At 41.0% G+C, this 14803-nt stretch overlaps 1 protein-coding gene across 1 annotated transcript in view; it reads right to left on the bottom strand.

Moving 5' to 3' along the window:
* Positions 1–3536: 3536 nt before the first annotated feature.
* smap2 (small ArfGAP2) overlaps positions 3537–14803 on the bottom strand; it is a 15485-nt gene continuing 4218 nt past the window's right edge. The window contains exons 2-9 of the mRNA XM_008284780.1: positions 8813–8946; positions 7056–7220; positions 6668–6727; positions 6258–6315; positions 5797–5954; positions 5447–5627; positions 4884–5332; positions 3537–3812 (exon numbers count right to left, since the gene is read on the bottom strand). Of these exons, the coding sequence (XP_008283002.1) occupies positions 3687–3812; positions 4884–5332; positions 5447–5627; positions 5797–5954; positions 6258–6315; positions 6668–6727; positions 7056–7220; positions 8813–8946 (1331 nt within the window). The 3' untranslated portion in view covers positions 3537–3686. The remainder of the gene's footprint in view (positions 3813–4883; positions 5333–5446; positions 5628–5796; positions 5955–6257; positions 6316–6667; positions 6728–7055; positions 7221–8812; positions 8947–14803) is intronic.

The raw sequence follows: 14803 nt of genomic DNA, 5'->3' as shown, positions 1-14803 counted from the left end.
AGACACACTAATGGCTACTTTATAAAATCAATACAACATATAGAAATTAATAAAACAATATTTATTTAGTATGTTTTCACAGGGACAAGTATCATATGTTTACATACATATTGATAAATCTTTATTGAAGTTGTGTAGACGTGGAATCAAAAGGGGCAAAGCATGTGGAAAAACAAATGCAGAACTAATATACAGAACATCTTCATCAATCCTGTTTAAGAAACATAATATACAGACGTATTCTGATAAAGAATAAAATGCACAATATCTTGATTGACAAGTACGTAAAAAGATACATTCCTTTATTTGCTTTTATTTCACAGAAAACATACCAGACAAAAGAAAGGAAGTGAGTACAAGCAACCAAAAGTTAACCACAAATAAAAAAAGCTCAGGTGAAGCCTTTTCGCCCTCAGAGATGATTTTTTTTTTCTTTTTCTCACTGCCTTTTTCAGAAACTTCTCCTTGTTAAGTTGCAGTTCTGCTGTAACGGTGCACAGACGACACATTCTCGTATGATAATATTGCTCTCAGCAGAGAAAGTGACGGCTGCTGTCACACCCGCTGCCTGAACTCCCACCAGAATGAGCTAAATTTGAAAGAAATACCTGTAAGGAATCGTGGAGTTTCTGAGCAGTGAAGGCAGCGCCGCTCGATTTTTACTGACAGCAGCTGATAAGCGTCTTATTATGCCAGAGGATGGCAATTTATTTCTCTGTTGGCGGCACCTTTTTTTTTTTACTCCTCACATGAAAAGCAGCAACTTAACACCAAAGTGGTTTGAAAAAAAATAAAAAATATGGAAAGACTGAGATTATTTACACTAATGGCTTCATGCATTTTTTTAAAATTTTTTTTGAAAAAGGGCAGATTTAGAAACGCTTAAAGAGAAAAAGAGATGATTTGTGTGGGAGAAGTGTAGAGCTGAAACATTCAGAGGTGACAGATTGTGGTTGTACAATCACTTTTCGGATCACAATGTGGTTTGGCCAAATTGTAAACGGCTCCCGAATGAGCCCGGTCACAGTTTGCTCCGAACTCAACGGTAAGACAGTTACAGCAAAAAACTCGGGATGACTTTAACAATTTACCAAAAAAAATCAAAATGTTTTAAAAAACGACGGGACGCTTTTGACCACAGAACATTCAACAGACTCACAAGTGTACATTGCTTGACGGGAGTCAAAGAATATCAAAAACACCGCAGCAAGTGTGCGCATTTCAAAACGAGTCCAGTACAATCATGAACACATTCAGGACGCACATTCATTGAGATTTTTTTGTTGGTCTTGGTCCAAGACTGATTGACGAGTACAGAAGAGAGACACATTCAGAGAGACACATTCGGAAATCTGAATAAACACAGAGTACATACAATCAGAGCTAGATAAACATTCTTTTCATGCAGTTCAGTGGAAGCATCTGAAACATGACTGATCTGTACCTTGAAGTTGATTTTTGTCTCTGCCTCTTTCTCTCTATTTCTCTCCTATTTAAAGACATTCAACGTTATCGAGGCCTCTATTGTACAAGGTAGATTCTTAACTTGAGGTGCGCTTACATGATGACATCGCATGCACGTGAGTTGGGTTTTTTTTTGTTTTTAAGTGTCCCACCTTTTGCTGAGGAAATAGCACAGTGAATTGTAAGAGCAGGTGTTATCAAATATACATTTGGACAGCTTAATTGATTTGTTTTTTTTTTCTAAATAATCACTAGTTAAGTGGCTATACAGGAAAGCATACTCGAATACTGTACAACCAGAATAAAGCTAGTGTTGATCTTTGGTCTCCCAAAATCCAGTTTAGGACTTTTGACACTTAAAAGTTATGATTACTGATTGTAAAAGAAGCCCTCTGTAAATTGAGATGAAGACATCATAATTAAGGGCCGTGTAGAAAGGCTTTGCTGCTGCTCTAACTGGTGATACAGTAATCTAGGAACTTATCAACACCTAATAGAATTCTTTAAATTTAAATATTGTTTAAATATGATTTAGATATTGTTGGACATGTGGGAAAACTTAAGTATCTGAGGGATTTTTAAAATCTCCTTACAGATTTTTTCTTCTACCACAAAGCCAGATAAATATATTAAAGGTCCCATATGGTGAAGCTCCATTTTCATTGTGTTTTGTGTGTGTTATAAAGTTGGAGGTTTAAAGTAAAAGCTGTTCATATATGAAGGCGTTTAATTCTGCTATTCCTTTAGTGGTAGAACACGTCCTCGAGCGCTCTGTTGTTGACTGCAAGAGTGAACACGAAAGTCTTCATGCACATCATCCGAACTGATGACGATGTGGGTGTCTTTTAATATTGATGGAAATGGCACGACTAAGGTTCCTCATGCTACTATTAGCTTTGATTTCGTTGCCACGGGTCAGAGATCTGTGGAAACTGTAAAGCTGAGGGATAATCAGAGATGGTGGTGACTTTAAGGGCAACTTAAAATAAAAAAAAAAACAAGGATTAGGTGGGGGTCTTTTTTGTCATGTCTGTTAGCCAGCAGTCACTTCAGAGTCATTTCCAAGCTGCAACCGCTAAACTACTGATTTTAAAACTACATGTTCTGACAAACTCCCCAGATGCAAGTTTAAAAAAAAAAAAAAAAAAACAAATTCAATGATATTTCCATGAAAAATTATCACTCAGAAAAATGTTAGTCTCAGAAAATGTTCGTGGTCTTCCTGAAGGGGGCGTGGTCAGTGGCAGCTCAACTGCAGTTAAAGCTACAGACACTGAAACAGACTGTTTAGAACAAGGCCAACAGCATAAGTTACACAGTCATGATAAAAAAAAATTGGTAATTTGTGCCTTTAAATGTGAAAGAAATGTTCTGGGGACATGTGAGACGTTCATTAATTTGTTGAAAAGAGGCACAGTATGGGACCTTTAATGTCTTTGCGCAGTATGGAAGGGAGATTAGCCTTACCTAGCTTAGCTTGATTGGCTAAAATAACAGCAGCTCCTTTTACATATGGAGAAAAAAGCGCTTTTAGGGGGGATACTCCAATAAGAATCTTTTGGGTATCAAAATGTTAACCCCTGTCTGCTTTAACACTTTTTGCGTATATGAATCCTGCTAAAAAAAAAAAAAAAAGTAGCTACTTCCGTTGAGTAAACATTTGTTAATAAACATTGGTAATGCAAGGTTAAAAACGAGACCTAATCTTTCCTTTATTCTCATGTTAAAAAAAGGTTAGTAGTCAATGACATGAACTTATTTGAGCTATTAATGCGAGGCTAACCTCAGCGCAGAAATCTGAAAACAACAAAATTCTCCAAACCTACAGTCGACACCAGCATACAGAAGATGTGTGCGCACACTCTCCAATAACGGCTCGGTACAAAGAAAGATGTGGAGTCCTAACCAGCGGCCTCTGAACCCTGTTGTCTTTATACGAAAATGTCCTGAAGGCAAACATGGAAATCTGCAGAGCATGGCTATGGATGAGACGGATAGAGGAAGCATGGGCAGAGAGGAGAGAGAAAGAGAGGTAGTAGTGGTTTCTCAAACCTTCTTCTTCTTCTTCTTCTTCTTCTTCTTCTTCTTCTTCTTCACACCTGTCTCCTCCTCCTCCCTCGCATTAGAAAATGTTTTATGGAGATCCACAGATTCCTACGACTGTTTCCCCCCGGTTTTTGTAGGTTGTTGGCGTTTTCCCATCGCTTCTCGGACGGATGCGATCACTTCCACACGTGTGCCGTCATGTGTGCCGAGCTCTGAGTTGCTGAACCGCCCATGTGTTGACTGCTGTATCCCATCATGCCGTTGGTGTTGTAGAGGTTCATGCCGGCCACGTGCTGAGTCATCTGAAAGGTACAAAACACGCTTTGTTATTAGGAGTGCAGCTATTTGCTTTCAGAGGGCTGTGCTACAAAACAAACTGGACACGGACCAGCTTTCTTTGTGTAGAGTGCCTCGACAAAATCTAAAACCCCCAATAAGAGATAATAGGTTTCACAACGGTGGATATCAGATTTCTTTTTTAACCAGGTTTTATTCATCGGGCTCTGTGTATGCTGCTATAAAAATCATTTTACTCTTCTCTCGCACAAAAAATGGATGGAAGCATGTTGCCTGCTTCAGTCAAGAGGAACAGGTTGTTAAAATGGAGAACTAGGATTAATATAAAATAATATTATGCTAAAAAAAAAAAACAGTTACTGCACATAAGGCCAGAGAGGAACGCTGGCAGAAAATTGTTCATCATGTCGGTTAATATATTTATTTTACCGCTCAGTGCACTTTCACTGCTGCTGTTAATTTCTAACGTGACAGCTCCACATTACTCCTAAAGCTTCATATATTTAAACATAATTCTCAAGAAGTGCAATTAGCTCTGACACTTTTTGAAATTAATGTTATTTACCGAATATTCTCTGATAAATGTCAAAAGAATCAGATTTTTAAGAGTCTATTTGCTGCAGTGTAAAACAGACCATGCAACAAATGAGGAGCAAGCATGAAAAAATGTTTATGCATCTTCTGCATCACAAACTGAATGCACATAGGGTCATATTGGTAACGTGATGTATGCACTTGGCCTGCTGTAACTGCACAGCTTTGTTCACTAGCATTGCTAATGTAAAGCTCAACAGACTCACATATTCCCCAAGCTGCAGATCTGTCACTCACAGAGAATCCGTCAGTAAAAGAATTGGTGAAAGAGTGGTGCTTTTTAAGCCGATTTAAATCCCAAACACTGAACAGATCAATCTCTGGAGCTGGTTAGCTGTGCACAGTTACCACGGTGTCTAGCAGCTTAAAAAATAACCACATTTGTGACATTGAAAACTCTGATCTTAGGCTTAACAGAGCTCACTAACACATTAATCTTGCTTCTTAGTGCAGAACTCAGACGGCCCATAACTAACACACACCTGGGCGATGTTCCACTGCAGCTGCTGGGCTTGCTGCACTCCATAAACTTGCTGGTGGGGTAACGTGGCCAAACTTCCAACCTGCTGCTGTCCCATCATCCCGCCTTGCTGCTGTCCCATAATGCCATTCTGCTGCTGCACCATCATTCCACTTTGCTGCTGTCCCATCATGCCCTGGGGCATTCCCGTCATGTAAGGCGACGCCATAACGCCGCTGGGCTGAGCCATGACTCCCTGAGCGCCCATTAAGCTGTTCTGCTGTCCCATCATGCAGTTCTGCTGGACTCCAATCATGCTGTTTTGCTGAACGCCCATCATGCCGCTCTGCTGCTGTCCCATCATGGCCATCTGTGACGTCATCATGGCGCCTCCCATTCCACCGGCCTGGGCTAAAGAATGGTACGAACCATACGGGTGCGTCGGGTAGCCCATCTGGTTCATGTACAAGCCTACAGGAAACAATCACAGACGCCGTTTTGTCAACTTCTAACCAATAATTATCACGAGTATCACCACGTAGATATCTTTCGATAACATCACAGAGAAATCTATGCAGCTCTCACCGTGTGCAGCCATACTGCTGGCGTGCACTGAGGGGGTGGAGGCATACAGGGAGAGAATAGAATCCTTGGACAGTTTCTTGACAGTGCCCTCTTCTGCTTTGGGTGTCGGATCAAGGAACAAGCTGAGATTCTCAGGCACTGAGGCAGTCACTCTGCTCTGAGGCATGGAGTTAGAAATAGGCTGGAGGTACAAACAGAAGCAAGAAAAAGAGAAAGGGCTATCAAAATACAAGCACGGGTGATGAAAGAAGCAAATACAAACACGGCTATGAAGGGAGATTTAGAAAACCATAATGATGCTCCTGCATTGAGCAGACAGCAGACCGTTTGTACTGTGTGCTATCTACTACCGTGGTTTTTGTGGAGGAAGCAGAGGAGGGGGCTGGGAGTGAGCTGAAAAGATCCAGGGCAGAGTGTGCCAGAGCTGGATGAGACACCACTGGGCTCTCATTACTGTCTGGAACACATCCTCCTCCATTAGACACCGCAGGGCTCGGAGCAGGGGCATCTAATCGAAAGTAGTTGGAAGCATGGTTATGATAATAACTGTCTCAGGTATAATTTATCCATTTTCTCATTGGTTAATTTAATTAAATCTCAGATTCTCAACCTTGAAATAGATGTTTGATGTGCTTTAGGATGCAGACATGAAGCCTAGAAGTCGTTCTATAGTGAGACAACACTATGAACCTTCTAATTGTCCTCATTTTGGACCCATGAAGCAATTCTCACTGTAATCTAAAGCCAGCACACAATTCTTCATATTAGATTGTCAATGAGTGTTAGTGAATGTGTGCATGAGGTACAATACCTAGTCCAAGCAGGTCTGTAACAGACTGGGAATCTGCCTTCGGGCTGATGTCTTTTTTCTGCCACAACATAGAAAATCAATACAATTAATGCAGCATTTCTGCAATGATAAATGAGTCTGTATTCAGGACCTTTTCCTCTCCAAGCTCCCTGGCGGAGAAGTGACTTTCCCACTCAAGTCAGAACAGTAAAGTTACTCCTGATATTTCTCTACTGGGTGAAAACTCATCTCTTAAAAAGGTTAACGTCACCTTCACTTCACTGATGAGCTCAGCTCTTCCTCTGCTAATGCTGCACATGTTTACTCTGCATTAGAGCTGAAAATGTCCCAAACTAGAGAACAAGCTGCAGTCACTTCTACTATATGAATGCTCTGATACAGCCAGTATGAACACAGAATGAGGTACGCACCAATTTCATCTTCTCAAAGACAACGGGCTCCTTCGGTATGTTGTCGCAACTCTTTTCTTTCTGTGCAGAGAAAAACATGGTTCTGTTGATAAGGAATAACTTTTTTCTTTTTTTTTCTTTCAACAAAAAAATAAATAAATGCAGAAACAAAGATGTTTGGGATAATTTAGAAATGGTTTGATCTCAAAGTTTTTCCAGCAGAGCAGCTTTAATTCCATTCCCTACAACACTCTCAGTGCTGTCTGCAGCACATGTAGCAGAGCGCGCATCAAAATTGAGCAGCAAACATCCAGTATCGTTCAGGCTCTAGTCTTGTCCAGTGTTTTTTTTCTTGCTGATCCTTCTTGAGACACGAGCATTTATCTATTTTCTATCTATGCGGACTCACCCTTAGCATCTGGATGTCAATGACCTTATCCATGTACTTCTTCTTATCATACTTGTCCCTGATGAACATCTCTGCAGACTGGTCTGTCTCAGGACGCTGGAAGCACTCAGGTAAAAAAGCCTCGTAGAGACGTTTGGCCTTGGCATTTCCCATCTCTTGAACACACTGGAGACACAACCGCGAAAATAATAAGTCACACTGCAGATGAGTCGAGGAATGGAAGAACTCCCAAAGCTACTGCGTTATCCAGCGATGCAAAAGGAAGAGGAGTCGTGCTAGAAAACAGTTTTAATTCTCACTGTGGAGGCAGAGAAAAGGAAAGTGCTGACTGCAGACATTTCATCATATGCTGACTTTCTTGCCTATCAGACCCAGACATGAGGAGCTGTATACAAATGAGAAAGTAGCTGCTCAGTGGAGGGAGAGCCTCAATAGAGTGTGTTACAATACAAGTATTATTAATATGCTGAAATCCCAGACAGATACGATTAATATAGTTGCTGCATTATTACTGCAAATTTGTTATCTTTCCTGCTCAATTCTGACATAGGATTTTGTTTTATGATGCTGTTGGTAGACAAAGTTGTTGTAAGAGGGTTTTTTTGTAAGGGAAATACGCTTTAAAATTTAAAATTGTACTTTTCCAAAGATTTTTTATGGTTAAGCACTTGTTAGTCTTTTTTTTTTTTTGGAAATACGTTTAAGTACTCTCTTGCTTAGAGCCTGCTGAGAAAATTAATACCACAAATATGTCTGTATGCTGTAAATTAAGATGAAGCCAGCAGCTGGTTAGCTTTAGCTTAGCATAAAGACACAAAGGGAAGCAGTCAGCCTGGCATAACTGAAAAAAAACAAACACACCAACAGTGGTTAAAAAGTAACTAAGTACATTTACTTGAGTACCATACTTAAGTGCAATGTTGAGGTACTTATATTTTACTTGAGTATTTTCATTCTATGCTACTTTACTGTACTTCTAATTTTGTAAAACATTAGAAAAATTGCACTTTTTTTTTACTCGACTACATTTTTCAGTCAATTTCGAAGTATAGATTTCACACAGCGGATAAAATAACAAGCTTTAAAAAAAAACAACACATTGTTAAAGATTAAACCAGTTGTTTCCAACTGTTTTGGCTTTAAAAAAAAAAAAAAAGCAGCGTGCCGTTGGGCTCACACTCAGAGGTCTGAGTTGTTAACAGCTCCACTGAATATTGATTTTTCTCCTCTAAACTTCTCGCATGATTTCATTTCAATAAATGTTCAACTGATCTAATATCTCAGCACAAATCTAATATCAGAGAAAAAAGCACAATATAGATTTGTGTATCAGAACTTTGCTTCGTCCCTCATTAGTCATCTGAAAACCCCTCAGATTTATTTGCTGTCTCTGTGGATGTAAAGTAGTTTGAAGTAGCTCTTTTAGTAGGTACTGAATCCTTCTTCCACCACTGTTTACCAGAACCTCTACCGCATTTTATCTTGTTTGTTTAATCAATTCAGAAACCAGCGTAACAACACCAAGTAGTGGTTTGACAGAGGACAAACTGTTTTCACACATTTACGCTCAGAGCTAATTGGCTGCGGGCTGTTGCATCATACTTAAAAGACAGAAATGAGAGTGGTATTGATCTTCTCATCTAACCGTCAGGAAGGAAGGCAAACAAGCATTTCTCTCGGCATGTCAGAGTATTTAATGAACACCTACAAATACAAACTCCCTCAGCTGGATAACAGAAACTGATCGTTTTCCTGACCTGGACCTGCTCCTGCGTCCACTGATCCAGGTTGACGGACTTGACCTTGGAGATGTGCACCCCCAGGTTTCGATGGATGCCGGCACAGCGGATACAAATGAAGATGCCCAAATTCCAGGACGCCCATCTCGGACCTTTGAGACAAGAGAGCGAGACTTTTAATACTTAGAGGAGGGAGTCTTCGCAGAGGGGGCAGTGACAGGAGGTGACGAGTAAATCAGGAAGTTGAACGGGGAGGTAGATTGAGCGAGCGAGAGGAATAGGTGAGGAGGTGGGAGACTGATTAGAAAAACTCTGATTAATTTTAGCGCAATTACGGAGAGACAAGCCTGAAAGCTCCATTATTAGTTTGAATTCAGCAGGGAACACGTCTAATCCTGTGTAAGTCATGCGGTGTCCTGACACATAATAGGATCCAGTGTGAGAGTTAGCCTACATAGCCGAGACTGAGAGGCGAGAAGATGGGAGAGGAGGGGGGTGTACGAAGTCACGCAAACACACAAGCATTCAGTGCCTGGATACCTGCAGGATGATTACTCATTTGAGCCTCTGTGTGTGTGGGAGCAATGCTATCTGAGCAGGCCTCTTCGTCCATCTTACTGCCATATGTGTCTGGATGCTTTTTGTTCTTCGTGCATCTCAATATAGTATTTGGTGAATCTTGCTTCTGTCTGCAGAGATGTTAAGATCATCTCTGAGAGGAGGGGGGGGTGGGAAATAAAAACAACACTGACAGGCTATTTTTTTGCTCAAATTATACAACAGTCCTCTTCAGAGAGTACAGTCAGCTTCAAAGAGAATACTTGTGCTTCTCTTGTCGCCCCTCCTCCTGTTTTCTTGCCTCCATCTCTTCCTGCTTCCCCCTCCAACACCTCCGCTCACTCCAGCTGGCCGACCCGCTCCCAGCCTCCACCTCTCGCCGCTCTCCGTTCTGCCTTCAACCTCGCCACAAGTGGATGCACCGCCGCTTTCACGCCACTAGGTGGAAGAGTAAGCTTTTGCTTTGGATTTTTTTTTTTTCTTTCTTTCCTGTCAGTGCAAGTCATCGCGCAGCCCATTCGATGCAAATCAAAAGGGAAGTTGAGTTGCAGAAGGGAAAACATGCAAAAACCTTCCTCTTTGCGGCAGCTGCGGAAACAGCGTCTGGGTGCAGAGTCAAAGAATAGCCGTTTGTCTTTGTCTGCATCCTGAACTGCTGAGAGAAACAGTTAGTGAGGGCTGATCACTGGAATGGTCACATTTCTGGTTTGCTCAAATTGTGAACAAGTGCACAAAACCAGCAAAACCCAGAGGGTCACCAGACAGCCAGAGTACGCCCATCATCCTGACCGTCTAGCTGCAGCATTAGCTGTCATGCTGGCTAATAATAGTAGAATTACTCCGCAAAGCCTGCTTAACCGCTGTAAACACTGGCACTGACACACACAGAGAGACGGAGAGAGGCTGTCGATTGTGTTCAACTCCCTCAACGCTGGAATTAGTTTGTCCTCCTCATCCTTATTCTGACGCTCTCCGTGTGTTCTGGCTGCCATTTCTTATCTTTCCAATTCACCACCGCTGCCTCCCTCCTCTCCTCCCTTGTCCATCCATATCTCTCTTACACAGTTCCATTTCTTTTCTTTCTATTGCTGCCCTCCATCCTTGTTTTCCTGGGTTTGCATAATATACAAATTTTTATGTCTCTTTTTAGCAATGCAGGCCGGTTGACTGCTTTGACGCATACTCATGTATTTCAGAAACTGTAGGGATCCTAACAATTAAATGTTATGCCATAAAATGTGGCACAGGTGTTTATGGTGCCCAGAGGATGAACCCTAGTTAGTTTAGAATAGGATGCTTTTATTGTCATCATACGCAAAGTACAACGAAATTAAAAGACAACTCCAGTGGTGCAAAAGTATAAAAGTAGAAGACAAATAAGGATATATACATATATTTACAAAAGGAGCCAGTAGGAGTATATACAGTTAGCCAAATGACTGTTGACACTCCCTCTTTTGTTGCTCATTTGATAATTGAATCTCCCTTCTGGGATAAATAAAGTATTTTTCATTTCATTTCATAGCGGTCGTGGAGAGAGACAAGAAACGTTGGGGCAGCCCCACTCTCTCACTGCTCAGGGTATTTGCACCCATGTGCACATTTAACTACCGGATAATTTGCCATTATAATCGCTGCACATTTTCAGATTCTCCTCTTTTCTGGGCTGCTTAACTTTACATCATCAGGTCAAAATGTCAGCATTTGGTTTAATGTTTCCTGAATTGGTGACAATGCAATCAGCCTCAGCTTTGTCCTCTGAGCTTAGTGTTAATTAGAAACTGTTTTATCTCGCTGTCATGCTAAACTAGTCAAGATTACACCTACTTAAACTTTACTTGAGTCTTTCTATTTAATGCTACTTTATACTTCCACTCCCCACTGCATTTCTGGAAGGAAATACTTTATGTACTTTCTTTCACAGGTTTGGTTGCTTTAAATAGGGTTCTACACAACAGATGATGCTACAAACTTTTAAAATACTGCTCATTGTTAAAGATTAAACTGGTTACGTTTTAGCAAATAGTGATTATTCCCTCTGAACTTTTCCCATGACTTAATTCCAATAAATGGTAAAATGATCCAACATCTCAGGAAAAATCAAAGATTTGAGAAAAAGTCCAGAAGCTGAAGCATCTTTATGTATCATTAATCATCTGATGCCTTCTCAGATTTATCTGTTGTCCCTGTTTATAAAACTGCATATAAAGTAGTTTAAAGTAGTTCCACCTGCAGCAGTAACATGCCGCTGACACACTGGTTATTCAATAGTCTAACCATGTCCTGTATAATAATACATCATAAACCAGTACCTGTATTTTAATACTCAAACTACATTTTGCTTCTAATGTTTATGTGCTTTCACTGAAGTCGGATTATTCATGCAGGACTTTCACTTTAACTTGTAATAGAGTGTTTGTACATTGCTGTTTTGGTGCTATTACATAAGAAACAGATTTAAATACTTCTTCCATCTCTTAAATCAGTTCAAAGCTTCACTTTACAGCTTCACTAAGCTGCTGGCATGACTGCAGAGTCTTATTTTCATACACTTTCATATATTTTTCTCCCTGAGCTGTGCTCCGTGTTGCTCTAATCTGCTTGCAGCAGGGTATTATAAATGTTTGGTGCTCAGGTGTGTCGAGGAGTGTGCTGATCAGCTGAGCCCAGGATGTTGAAAGGGGACAGAGGTGAAGGTTAGAGATTTAAAGTGAATCACACCTGCACACTGCTCCGCTGCGGCCGCTTTGCTTCCAATCAATGCAGTGCTGGAGGAAGAACCCATTTACAGTATGTCTGTCCAGCAACAGTGCACACATCCAGGTACTTTGAACAGATATAGCAGGAAGAGAGTAGGTGGAATAGACATCTAAAAAAGGAAGGAAAGATTGAACAAACACTCTACAAATCAGTTCCTCTGTGCTACAGGGTTGAACATTTCTCCACTGTTTAGTAAGAGCAGTGAACACACTACCTCTTTTCTCTTTGTAATTCAACAACAAATGCCATTTGGAGGTCCAATTAAGCTCTGTGGGCCTAACTAATAAATCTGTCCTCAGTTTTTATAGGGTAAAGTACCTAAAAGCAGAATAGAAGACTGATGAATCACTAAGGCAAAAAAAAGATGATGTTTGTCAAACACGAAGGCTGCAACACATTAGAGGAGCCAGGATGAGAGTCAAAAACACAAGCAGGAGGGGATTTTTATAGCCATCAAATGGTGGACTTTAGCTGTTTGATGACCTGCTGGGATGCGCGAGGGGGGGTATGACAAACAGCGAGCACAAACACGGGTCTATGATCAACTTCTCTGCTCATTTACACGCACACATTTAGCGGCGTTTCTGCGCACCCTTATCGACGATGCGCAACCTTTATCTCCTCAACACGACTCTATCTAAAAAGAACAAAATCAAACATTGACACATGCATTATTTCTTAACGTCATACTTCCCATGTGTCCCTTTTGTGACACACACACACAGAAATGGTGATGACACACAAGTGCACATGTTACACAAACACTTCTTTGCACACGCCCACTGACACTTGTGCTTGAGCAGGTACATATGGCTCATTAGCCGGCATCCCACAAGGATAAATGGTGCTCCCAGCATGCACCCAGTTAATCCCACAGAGCCTCAGTCATCAGCGGATCCTACGCCCTCCTCCGCCACAAACACACACACAAACACACACACACACACACTCGTCCCCTCCTCTAGCCCCTCAGCACACAAACCAATCCAGAAGCCCTAAAGCCACCCAGTGACCCAGTCCCGGTCTGAGCTAAGCAGATGGACCCCTATTGATAATTTACTAATACACACCCACCATCTGCGTTAGTATGCGAGTCATGCCTGTGATCCTGCAGGTGAGTCACTGGAGTTTAAAGCTTTGGATTCTTATCAAAACATATTTTTCAGTCTTCATTTTATCTTAATTAAAGTGGTGGAATGTAACTAGGTACATGTATTCAAGTGTATCTGTGGGTAAAATATTGTTCTTTTTACGTCACAACATTCATCTCATGGCTTTAGTTGCTTTACAAATTAAGATTTTTGCATTTAGAACATATGAACAACTTAATTTGTTGCAAAATAAACTTCGAAACAGTTAAATTGGCCACCATTTTGATAATCATTTAGAGCCTTTGTTGCAGCATTTTTCACTATTTTATAAAAAAAACAAACATAATTTCTACAACCCAAACAATCAGTTGACTAATGGACAACACAATCAGCAGATTAACCCATAATGACAACAATCATTAGTTGCGGTTGGATACAAAATAATTCAAAATGAGCCCCACTTCCACCAACCACGGCAGTAAAAATCCTGCTTTTACATTCATGCATGAGGAATAAGAATCTGATGTAATATTTAACAGTACAAGAGACACGGGGGACATTTTTTCTGCACTGAGCACTTTCACCTGTAATTCTTCGAGTAGATTTTCATGATAATACTTTTCTATTTTTACTTGTTAGGTAACATTTACTTGTAACAGAGTACTTGCACAATATGGGATCTGTACTTTTACTGAACGGTGAGAAGTAAATGTAAATCTTCTTTAGTGTCTGTGTCTCGTCAGCGTGCATTCTTGTGTGGAGCATTCATTTGTCAAAGCCATCCCACGCTCACCAAAACCTCCACTTTCCACACTCCCCCTATATACATTCATTTTAACTGCCGTTGTTTTTTATACTTCAGAGCTGGTGTAACAAAAGGTGTGGAAGCTTAACAGCAACAATATACTATCCTTAAAATAACTGCTACCTTTGTGACTATGACTGATACCAGCTCTATGGTAATTTGGAGGAGGCAACATGTTGTTTTGAAGCTATTCTGTCTGTTTCCTGTGCAGCAGCTTTCCCGTGAAAAGGCACAGCGGATTGATGTTTGACCTTATCACAGTTTTTGTGTTGCCAAGCGGGTAACTCCGAGGCAGCTAAACATCCCCCGCCTACGTTTTACACCCCCAAAAAAGCGCTAGATCACAGCACACGACGAGGACCTTAATGGGCTCTGACTTTATTACTTTTCATTCTGTCTCATAGGAGGCTCTTTGTCAAAATCTTCTGTTAAGTCTTTAAGTATTTAAGCTGATAGTGTGTCATCCAATTTTTTTCAACGTGTAGTCAAAATACGACTCAGAAAACCTGGAGCTGTGTAACAATCCTACACCGAGGGGATCATGGGCGCTAAAAAGGCTTATTTTGCCCAGGAGGGGGGCCTCAGCAGGTTAAACAGGCCACAGCAGTGTGTTAGAAAGGTGTAAACACAACGTAACACTGTACTCTGTGGATTCTGTGCCATCCTCGCCTTGGTACTCTGAGACTCTGACCTCTGTGGCGGCCGGAGGCGGGGGGGAACACAAACAGCCAATCGGCTTGTAGTAACAATGGAAATCCCTGCTGGTTTGTGATTGGATAAGATTAAAGGGTGTGG

This window comes from Stegastes partitus, unplaced genomic scaffold (assembly GCF_000690725.1).
Source record: "Stegastes partitus isolate 25-593 unplaced genomic scaffold, Stegastes_partitus-1.0.2 Scaffold372, whole genome shotgun sequence".
Taxonomy (NCBI): domain Eukaryota; kingdom Metazoa; phylum Chordata; class Actinopteri; family Pomacentridae; genus Stegastes; species Stegastes partitus.
Note: the sequence above shows the minus strand (reverse complement) of the source record. Positions and strands in the feature narration are given on the sequence as shown.